This window comes from Leucopleurus acutus (assembly GCF_964270905.1).
Source record: "Leucopleurus acutus genome assembly, chromosome: 19".
Taxonomy (NCBI): Eukaryota; Metazoa; Chordata; class Mammalia; order Artiodactyla; family Delphinidae; genus Leucopleurus; species Leucopleurus acutus.
Window position 1 is genome coordinate 28,062,474 of NC_139161.1, and position 10,535 is coordinate 28,073,008.

At 59.6% G+C, this 10,535-nt stretch overlaps 1 protein-coding gene across 3 annotated transcripts in view; it reads left to right on the top strand.

Annotated features, from left to right (window-relative positions):
• BCAS3 (BCAS3 microtubule associated cell migration factor) overlaps nt 1-7,123 on the top strand; it is a 574,807-nt gene extending 567,684 nt beyond the window's left edge. For all 3 annotated transcript variants that reach the window (XM_082859916.1, XM_082859917.1, XM_082859919.1), the window contains one exon: nt 6,677-7,123. In XM_082859916.1, the coding sequence (XP_082716042.1) occupies nt 6,677-6,825 (149 nt within the window). In that variant the 3' untranslated portion in view covers nt 6,826-7,123. The remainder of the gene's footprint in view (nt 1-6,676) is intronic.
• Nucleotides 7,124-10,535: the final 3,412 nt, after the last annotated feature.

Sequence of the window (10,535 nt, forward strand, 5' to 3'; positions counted from 1 at the left end):
TGAACCCGCAGGATGCAGCCAAGCCCCCCCCCTCCTCCTCAGCGCCTCTCTCCCCAAGCCCCAGCTTGCATAGCTGGTCCCAGGCCCTTGCTGGCAGGCCCCTTGCTGACAAAGTCCATTGCTTGGGGCAGACCCCGCTGATATCCACTTGCTGAGCTTGAAGCAGTCCTGTGGTCCCCTGGTCTCCTCTCTGTATATCCCTTTCAGGGAAGATGCTAAAAATCGCTAATCTCCTGCTCAGAGGACCTCCTTCCCCCCACCCCACTCCCTGACCTCAACCCCCCAGCCAAGAACCCTCACGGCAGAAGGGGATGGAAGCCATTTCTGTTTGCAGACCTCTGAGCCAGGCACTGGGCAAGATGGGGCGGTTTGGCTGACAGTTCCATGCTCTGGGGCCACCCACTCCCCTGGGGTACCACTGAGCCCAACCCAGACACGGAGCTTAACCACAGGCCCTGCTGATGGGGAAGAACTGGGAGGTGGACGCAGGAGGGAAAAATCAATGCACGTCAACAGGGTTGGAAATTTATTTTCCAGCTCGGAAGAAGGTATTTTCAAAGAGGCAAGGAGGGAAATGAAAAGCTGTAAACACATATCTGCCATCTTCCTCTTCAGGCCATTTCTTGATTAAAAAGAAAGACTCTTTCCCAAGATCCAGTGGAGAAGGGGGAGCGCGAACCGGTGGGGCCTGGATGGCAGAGACACCTGCTGGGGAGGGAAGATGGAGAGGGACCCCGAGGTCCTGTGGATAATCACAGGCGCTAATACGATTGCAGCAATGAGAGTAACTCACATTTGCTGACGGGAAGCTTTAAGCACTTCATGATGCGCTCTACATGCATTGTTTAATTTAATTCTACGACCGTACTATGAAAGAGACACTGTTACCCTCCTGCGCAGGAGACTGAGGCACAGAGGTTGAGTAACTTGCCCTAGATCTCCCAGGTAGCAGGGCCCAGAGCCTGTGCTCTTAACCACTGCCCTCATCTGCCTCCCCAGCCTGGGCCGACATTGCCCCCTCCCCCCCACTCCTCAGGCCCTGAGGCTGAGGGGTAAGGGTGGGGGGCATTCTCCCTCCTCTCTGCTGGAAGTGGGCGGTGGGTACCACCTAAGACTCCACCCCAAGGCCTAATCCTGCTCCCCGCAGGCCGCCTGGGCGGTTAGCTTGGGACGGGGGTGTGTGGCTGCAGCCAGGGCCCAGTAGAAGTGCTCTGCTCATCCCTTTCATGAGCAGCATGGAGGCTGAGTGTGCAGAGCTGGGCCGGCTGGAGCCTCTAGCACACCAGAGGGGCCCGGCAGTAAATGCTACTCCTTTTGTGGCAAGGGAAGTGCCAGGGAGGCCTGGGGACTGAACCCCAGGGGTCCCGGGGACCCTCCACCCAAACGCACACACAGAACTGCCCTCACTGACCCCATTGGGTCCCGGAAACAGACCTCCCTCAGCCAAGTCCCGAGACGGGCTCTCCACAGGGCCCTCACCCACCAGAAGCCAAAGGGGCTTCCCTCGGGGTCTCTGGCCAGCCACCCTCACTGCCATCCGGCCTGGAGGAGGCCTGGAGAAGGTCAAGCCCAAAGTAGGACTTCACTCCTGACCTTCCCCCTGGGGTCTCCCGCCCTCCTGGGCTCCCCCAGCTCCTCCCAAAGCTCACATAGACCCTGTGTCCTCAGCGTTTCACCCCCTCCCCGGGGATCAGGGAACCAAGACCATAGCGCTTAGTAAAGTGACTGTTCCTGTGAAGAGAGACCTGCACCCAGTCTTACCAGGCATTGCACGGCCTCAAGGGAGTGAAGGGTCTGTACCCAGGGGAGAGGACGGTCCCAGGGAGAAGCACCTCCTGGGTGAAGCAGCCTTGGGGACCAGCAGTCCAGCAGGGAGGACCAGAGAGAGGGGCTTCCTCATGCCCTGCCCCCCGTGCCATCTCCTGTGCCTTGTAAGGTCCCCTTCCTGCCTCATCCTCTGCCTCTCCCTGGGTGGAGCCCTGCCCTGCTCATCGGCACCCACCTACGGCTCGCAGGAGCCAGGCTGCTGCTCCTGCCTTTGCAAAGGGGCGTCAGTATCCTGCTGGGAGATGAGGGGCTGGGGTGATGGTGGAGTGAAGGACGGAAGACAGGCTCCCTCATCCTGCGTGGCCCAGCCCGAGATGGGGCAGCTAAGCTCCTGCCTCCTCACATGCTCCCTGGGTCTCCGTTGGCATACACGCCCAGGGAACCAGGCTCGCTTCTCCCTAACAAGGCCAGCCACCTCTTTGCCCGCCTCTGACACTTTCGAAATTTGCCAGGCTCCACAGAGAGTGAGGGCAGCACGAGGGCTGAGCTTTCTTGGTCCTTTGCTTACTTCATGAGAGCCAAGGCGCCTCCTTTTTGCTTGCTGCTCATTCCACTGCCCCCCTACCCGCTGTGGCTTACCCATCCTGGCCCAGGGCATAGAGGGGCAGCAGGCCCATCTTCCAGAAAGAGCCAGCAGGGAATGGGTGGACACAGCCAGTGGGGAGCGCTGGAGCCAGTCTTAGCGGTTTCTGGAGTCGTCACGTCACCGTCCTGGGGCCTGCAGCGGCCCAGTTCTCTCTCGGGGGGGGGGTGGGGGGTGGGTTGTGTACCCAGAGCCAATGGCTTCCTGCTCTTCCTTGGTTTTGCTGCCTGCAAGGTGGGGAGACCAGCACCCACCTCCCAGGAGCACAAAGGCGCTGGAGAATGTGAGGTCATAATAGGATTTTCTGTCCGAGTCCAGTCCATTGTCTAGGAGCTACTCTTCATCCCCTACCTCGCTTTGAGGCCTGGAGAGCAGCCTCCTTTAGAGCTAGCTTTTTCCCACCGGCCAGAATCCACCTACTTCTGCTGAGTGGGGAGGCTGCCAGGGATGCTTGCTTAGTCCCCCACCACAGAGCCCCCAGCTCTCTCTCCTGCAGCCCTGGCAGGTTTCTGGTGGGCTTTCCCCACAGGTCCACCTCAGCTGCAGGAGAGCTGTTCAGACCCAGGGGTCTGGGGATTGGGGGAGGAGGGTGGCAGCCAGAAACTGGGCCACTGAGTCAGAACATCCGGAGGCGTCCCCGAAAACTCAGCCTTTGTCTGTCTCCTCTTCCTCTCCTGGCATCCCACGTGCATGGGGCGCAGCCGGCACTGCATGGGCCAGAGGCTCCTTCCCTCTCCCCCACCACCCGTCACCCTCACCAAAGGGGGTCTCGGCTGTGTCACGACACTTCCATCTCTGGGACCCCCAAGACTGGTCCCCAGGCCCCTACACATGCATGTCACTACAGAATTCTGCTGCAAGCTTACCCTCCTCCCAGTGTGACTTCCCCACACCTCCCGATACCCTCTCCTCCTGCTTGCAGAGATCAGTGTACTTCTCCATCATTGTCCGGGTCTTTTCCCAAAAGGTTCCTCAATGCTCTTCTTTTCACAAGGGAAAAAAAAAACAATGCCAACAGCCCAGCGTCCATGAGCAACCCAACAGTCACAAAGCATGTGTTCAGGATGGAGGAAGGTAAGGCCACACACTTCCATTTGCCGCTTTGCTCTGAGGGCTGGGCGGCTGGGTGGCCTGAGGGGCAACCGTGTGTGCACCCCTCGAACACGTCCACATCCGCTTCTGCACACACTCATCCTGTCTCAGCGAGAAGAAGAGAGAGGGACTTGACAGAGGCATGTAGGAAAGTGCCCAGGCCCAGCCGGGCCCCTGCTTCTTGTACTGGTAGTCATGCGCAGAAGCAGCGCCACATCTCCTTACCACATCGTTCACTCATTCATTCGAGAAATGTTTTTTGAGCACCAGCTGTTTTCTAGGCCCTGCGGTTGGCACTAGGGAATACAGAGAGAAAGCACAGAACTGGCCCCCGAGAGACCCTCCACCTGGATGGAGACACGCGTGTGAGCAGGCGGTACACAGTGTGCTAGAGGGCCCGGGGCAGGAGTGGGTACACAGCGCAGTGGGGCCTGGCCGGCTCCGCCAGGGCAACAGCACAGGCTCGTGCTTGCCCTTAGCTTTGAAGATGAGTAGGCGCCCTAGGGGCCTAGGGAACCTGGGAAGAGCTTTTCCGTCAGAGGAAGTTGGATGAGCACCGGCCCAGAGGCCTAAGGCAGCCTGGAGAGGCCCCCAGACTGCCCAAGCTCATTACTGGTTCCTCAAATCCAATAACAGGAGGGGTTAGTGAGGTCTTGCGGGGGGCGGGTCAGTCATGGAAGGCAGTTCGATAGAGCTGAGGGGTTTAGACCTTATCCTGAGGACGCTTAGGAGTCGATGAAGATTTTTAAGCAGAGGAAAAGCAAGATGAGGTTTGTGCTACAGACAGAACACCCCGGCTTTGGGATGCGGTGGCTTGGAGAGGGGGGTCTGGAGGGCAGGAGACCAGTAGGGAACTTTGGAACTTATCCAGGCAGGAAGCACAGGCCTAACCCGGCAGTGGCCGTGGGCATGGAGAGGAGGGAGGAGGCCCGGGGAGACGTACGGGACATAAATTCACCAGAGCTCGGTCGCCCTGGGAGATGGGACCACTTCCCTCACGTCCCAGGCCTCACTGGTAAAGAGAAAACACGAGCAGGACAGCTCAGGCTCTACCTGGCCCCCGAGAGCAGCAAACTCATCTTGTAAGTCCCTTTGACAACCGTCCCTGCACTGTCACAGGATGGGATGATGGGCGTCCGCCCAGACTCGGGGGGTGGGGTCCCTGCGGGCCTGTGCTGAGGGGCAGAGGGGGTGCCACGCTCGGTCCTGGGCTCCCGGCCCCTCGGCTTCCTCGCTAGTGGGGATGTGCCGGCGCTGGGCCTCCAGAACGTCAGGCCTGTCTTCCAGCTCCAGAGAGGTGCCGACCTTCCCCATGCCGGTGGCCTTTTCTGCTCCTTCACGTGGGGCTTTCTTCCTTGGCTCAGGAAGCCCCTGCTCCTCTTGCTGCAGCCACTGCTCCTGTCTCCTGCCCTCCTGGCCCTGCTGCCAGCGCCCCCTAGTGCTGGGACAGCCTGCACCAGGGCCAGGGCCTCTGGAATCAGAGATCTCCCACAGACTCCTCGTCCTGACGCTTCCATACAGAAATCCGGGGGCCTGTTCTTTGCTTTCCTGTCCTGTCCCTCTCTCGGCACAATGGCCTGGACTCCCAAATGAGGGTGAGGCTAGAGGGCGATCCACATCTAGATAACTCTTGACTTATCTCAGGGTTGGGCCCAACGGGGCAGCCAGTGTCTCTTGGAGATCAGGGGCCATCACCAAGCCTGTAGCCTGTGTCCACAGCCCCCATCTGCTGAGGGGTTCTGGTGTCCAGGCACACACACCCTTCCAGGCTGAGGGCCCCTCACGCCTCACACAGGACCAGGAGCCTGCTCTGAAGGAGGGCAGCAAAGACTCCCCCAGCCCGTTCTGTGGCTGCCTCTGCTGGGTCACCACGATGCTTTGGGGGTCACCCGCAGGGAGGGGGGGGGTCGGTGGTTATTTCCTGGCCGACTGGTGATGGCCGGCCCAGGAGTAAAGGCCATGACCCATTCCCTAACCAAAGCCAGCTGTGCTGCGTGTGTACGGTGGCAGGGAGCCAGGGAGCAGGTGCAGGCTGGAGATAAAAGAGACCAGACAAGTGTAACATTCGAGCGCACCTTGCCGTTTCAGATGGCTGCTTTGAGGTCCTGGGCTCCTGGGGTGGACACGCAAGACCCCCTCAGTCCCGGGCAGGTGTACCTTGGGGAAGGAGAGGTTGCGGGTACCACATCTCGGCTTGGGGCCCAGAGTTTGCCCAGGGATGTGTGTGCCCACATCTCAGAGCCCACTGTGAGGGAGAGGGTATAGGAACTGGCCACTTTCAAAAAGCCAAGAAGTAATTCTCTCTTCCTTGCATTCGGCACGCCAGGAAGTCTATTCCCAGCCCACCTACCCCAGTGCTTGTCTTGGATCAAGAGATGGTGGGCAGTTGGGTAAAGCTGCCCGGAGTTGAACGAGAGGGAGCCAGTTGCCATACCCAAGATGGTAGCGTGGCTGTGTGGACGCCAGGGAAGGGGCAGAGGAGGAGATGGGAGCCTCCCTGCCTGCTTCCCAGGTTGACTCTGAGCATAGAAATGCTGGGGGGCCTCCAGGACACTTGGGAGCCCAAAGGAAGGGAGAAAGGAGGCACTCCAGGCACGTAGGCCCCTCTCAAACCTGGCATTCCCTCCTGAAGGGAAACAGGTCACTTTCCAGGAGGTGCCGCAGATGGACCGGGGCCTGGCCAGCAGGCAGACTGTGTGGGTGAGAACGAGTGAGCGAGTGGCTAAGCCAGGGTTGAAGCTCCCTGGCAGGGGAGGGGAGGGAGACAGATCAGGTAGGGAAGCGTCGGTCCTTCCCATGTCCTGGCTTCTCCCCTCCTGCCAGACTTGTAGCTCCAGGATAGGAGCCTCTCATGGAGCTGGGGGAGCATGCTTGCTGAGCACATGCCCCATGTATGGCAGTGTGGTCCAGACAGATCATCAGGGCGGCCGTACTTCTGGCTAAAGGGGCTCCCACAATGAGGGAGTAACTGGAGCCCGCCAGCCAAGGGGGCTTCGCCCTCCTCAGGATGAGCCTCCCTGTGCCCCGAGCTGCCACCCGGCCCGTCCTTCCCCCCGCAGAAGGATGTAAATGGACCCAGACTGGTGCCTCAAGGCAGGCAGCCCGGCCCAGGGCTACCCCCGCCTCCCCAAGACGGCACTCTGACCGGGCCTGGCCCGCCCTTCTGTCTTGCAGAACTACAGCGAGAGGGAAGCATCGAGACTCTGAGTAACAGCTCAGGTTCCACCAGCGGCAGCATCCCGAGAAACTTCGATGGCTACCGATCCCCGCTGCCCACCAACGAGAGTCAGCCCCTCAGCCTCTTCCCTACCAGCTTCCCGTAGGTACCAGCAACCTGCTTCTGACTGGCTGGCCCACCCACCTGCTGGGGCGAGGGGAGAAGTCCCCGCCCTGGTCCTGCCCTTCGGACTCCGCTCGTCTTTTACCAACCACCTTCCCCAAGCTTCGTGACAACAGCCGCCCCCCCTCCCTGGATTGAGAAGAGACCCTTCTCCAAAGCACCTTGGCTCACCATGCCCTCTGCCCCCATCAACGGGGCCGTGGCTGGGAGAGACTCTGCAGAAGCTCCGTCCCCTCCTCCGTTTGCACATGATGTCCTGCATTGGACCCGCTTTTGTATTTTCTAACCAAACCCTTCGGGGGCCTGGGTGGGGCGAGGGTGGGTGGTCCGGCGGGCACTTTGGCCCTGAGCGACAGCCCCAGCTCACTCCTGGCTTTGGCACACGCTGCCCAGCTTCCCTTGGCCAACCTCCTTCTGGCGTTGAACTGAGGCCCAGCGTATTAGGGAAGGAGGAAGGAAGAAGAACCCCCCCTTCCTCTTTTCTTTCCCCTTTGGCTCATGGAAAGGATTCGTCTTTCTTGTCTGTAAGCCCTTTTACCCTGGTCCTGTACTGTTCAGTGAAGGAAACCCTGGTTACTGAGGCCCTGTCAAAAAGTGCACGTCTTGTTCAATAAATCACGCTGCAGTTGGTGTCCGTCCCTGAGTTGCTGGGGTCAGGGTCCTCTCCAAGCGCTGAGCAGAGTCCTGTGGGCCTGACCGTGTGTCCCTGCTCCACACGTGCAGCTGAGGGGGAGTCAGGGAGGGAGGAGGAAGGAGAATGAGGATGTTTACTCTTGAACTGGGGCAGGGTCTGACTTAAATCCATTCTCTGACCTTCTTGCCTGTTACCAGAGCCATTGAGTTCTGGGGGCACCCCAGGCCCGGACCATCCCTGGCTGTGGCCATCAGGGCTGGTCAGGTCCTTGGCATGTGCTCCTGGGCTGCTGTGGGAAGGAGAGCCTGATGAAGACTCTGGCCTCATCTTTGGGACAGGCTCCCTGTCATTACGTCTCCTCAGACTCAGAAGGTGACGAATGGTCAGGTGAAGGTGGGTCTCCCAGGAAACCTGGCTGGAACCTTGGATGACAAGTTCCTGATGTGGTTCCCCTCCCACCTCCCAATTCTGGACCTAAAGTGAATGGCAGGAAGGAGACAGGAGCCAGGGGAGTGAAAAGGGGTAGCCCTAGTCCCGCCTTCCCTGAGACCCCAGAGAGGCCTGGGAGGATTGAAGGAAACCCACTGATCCAGGTGTGGTTTGGGGTGAAGTTTAATGTAACAGCCACAGAAGAGTTCACAAACAAGCAGGCCTTCCCATCCAGCCATCCAGCCAGAGCGGGGGAGCTCCAGGGCCCCCGCCCTCTTTGCACGCACCCCATCCAACCCTGGCGCCTGCGGAGAGATTAAATCTTCAGTGCCCTCCACCCGACCAGTTGGGCATGCTAGCAGAAGGGGGACCTGAATCACACTCGGCTCTGAAGGCTGAGTAGATGGCCCTGCATAGGGTGGCTGAAGCCAGTCCCTCCTGCCTGGGAACCTGCGGGGTGAGGAATCACATGCCAGAGTGAGGCATGCTGGGAACGGAAGGAGGCCTGGGCCCAGTCGGGGCTGCGGGAGGAACAGCAGCTTTTCCCGTTCCAGCCCAACTGGAGACACTGATGTGCCTGGCACACCCCCCACCCCAGCCAGAGCAGTGTTTCAGTCAAAAGGGGACAGGGAGGGAGGGAGGGGCGTGCCACCAGATTGCCTATGCACACTGGCCACGGAAGGAGCTCAAGGAAGGGTCAGGCCCTCTGAACCCACCCTAGGGCACGTGGATGGGGCAAAGATGGACAGCCAGGAGCGCTCTCCAATCACACAGGGGACCGGCTGGCAGCTTAGAGCCAGGAGTCCTCCCTGGCTCAGCCCTTTCCCTCCAGGGGGTGCAAAACAGCTGTGGCCTCCTTCAGTCAGGGAAAGTGGTGGGTGTAGGGCTGAGCTTGCAGGACAATCTGGTTATTCATCTGCTCACAGCTAGGGCAACTCTTTGAGTATGTGGGGGAAGGGGGAGGATAAGAGAGGCCAGATAAGCTGGCCCCATGGCGGCTGCCACTGGAGCTGGGGTTATCAGAGAGGCCTCGGGTCTGGCCCCTGGCTAATTGGAGAGGTTATAGACCCTGCCACAGCCTGTAATCAGCTGGAAGTGAGACTGGGCCCCAGGGTGGGGGGCTTTACTGCCCACTGGCCCGGGAGCAGCCAGCCTCCTGTCCTCTAGAGATAACACCCAGGGCAAGGTCCACCTCACCCCGAGCAGCCCCAGCAGACCCCCATGATGGCATCACCCTAGGAGGCCGTCGGAACATGCATCTAACTGTGGCCTGACCAGGTGACCTTGAGGAAGCCATGTGACCTCCCTGATTCTTACAGCCCTACCTGCTCAACAGGCAATCACTATGGACTTTCTCTCAACTTGATGGAGGAAAAAATACCTTCATGGTTTGCGAGGAGGCTGATGGGGGCTGGGGTGGCAGCTCAGGGAGGGAGGGCACTGTCTGGGACTGATTGGAGAAATGGCCCAGTGGTCCCAAGGTAAATTCAGGTGCACGGCGCTCTGTCAAACACTAGTGTCGGCTCCTCTGGAAGCAAGCAGAGGCCAGAGCAGGCAGCTGCCGGTCTAAGACTGGAAATGGTTTCTCACTGCTGAGTTTTCTGATTTTCACAGATCAGGGAATCTCTAAACTAGAAGGCACCCAAAAGAGCGCTATTCGGTTCTCATTTTGCAGATGAGAAGCCTGAGCCTGAAAGAAGCCTCGCCCAAGGTCAAGAAGTCACACAGCTAAGCTGCTGACCCCTGTCTGCTCCATGCTGCCTCACATGCCCAGGCCAGTTCCCTTAGAGGAACTGCATTCTGCACTGACCTCCCTGTCCTGGGCCCGCACACAGTCCAAGACTCTGAGGCCACTCACCCCCATTCCCTACTCCTAAGAGCGTCCAGCCCTGGCCCCTGGCTAGCTTTATAGCTGCTCCTTTGTCCCCGTGTAACTGAGAAGGCAGCCCCCTCCTGCAGACCTAGAGCTGGGAACTCTGGGGGCAAAAGGGAAGAGCATCTTGTACCGTCTTGTATTCAAAGCCAGAGCCCAGCCTGAGGGTGGGGCCCTGGAGTCTCAGTACTGCATTGCTGCAGGAGCAGGTGTAGCTAGTGGGACAGCAATGACATCACCAGCTTCTAAGGAGTGGCCTTGCTGTTTCTTAAGGTCCTTGGGTCCCATCCCAGCTCTGCCACCGGTAGCTGTGTGGCCTCGGGTAAATTACTGCACCTCTGGGCTCATCTGTAAAGTGGGGGGAGGGGAGCACACCCAGCGGAGAAAAGCAACAAGGTCCAAGGAGGCAAAGAGGAAGCTGCAGGTCAAAAAAGCGAAAGATTGGTTGGAGGCCCAGAGGCTGACCGGAGGCCAGGTAGCTCTTTGGCGGGGAGAGGGAGGGCAGGTGAGGCGACGCCGGAGCCCGCCCGGATTGTCGAGAACTACCCCCGAAGCTGCTCCAGGGAATCGTGGCCCTGCTCCAGGCGAAAGCGTTTCTGCGAAAGCTAATCAAGAGCCTGGTGAGCGCGCGCAGGCCAGCCCCGCCCCTCTCTCGCAGGTGGGCTGGTCCTAGGGGGGTCCTTTTTGTGCTTTGCCCCCCTCTCAAGCCACACAGCAGCGTGGCCTGTTCACTCTGCCACGATCCCAGGCACCCACA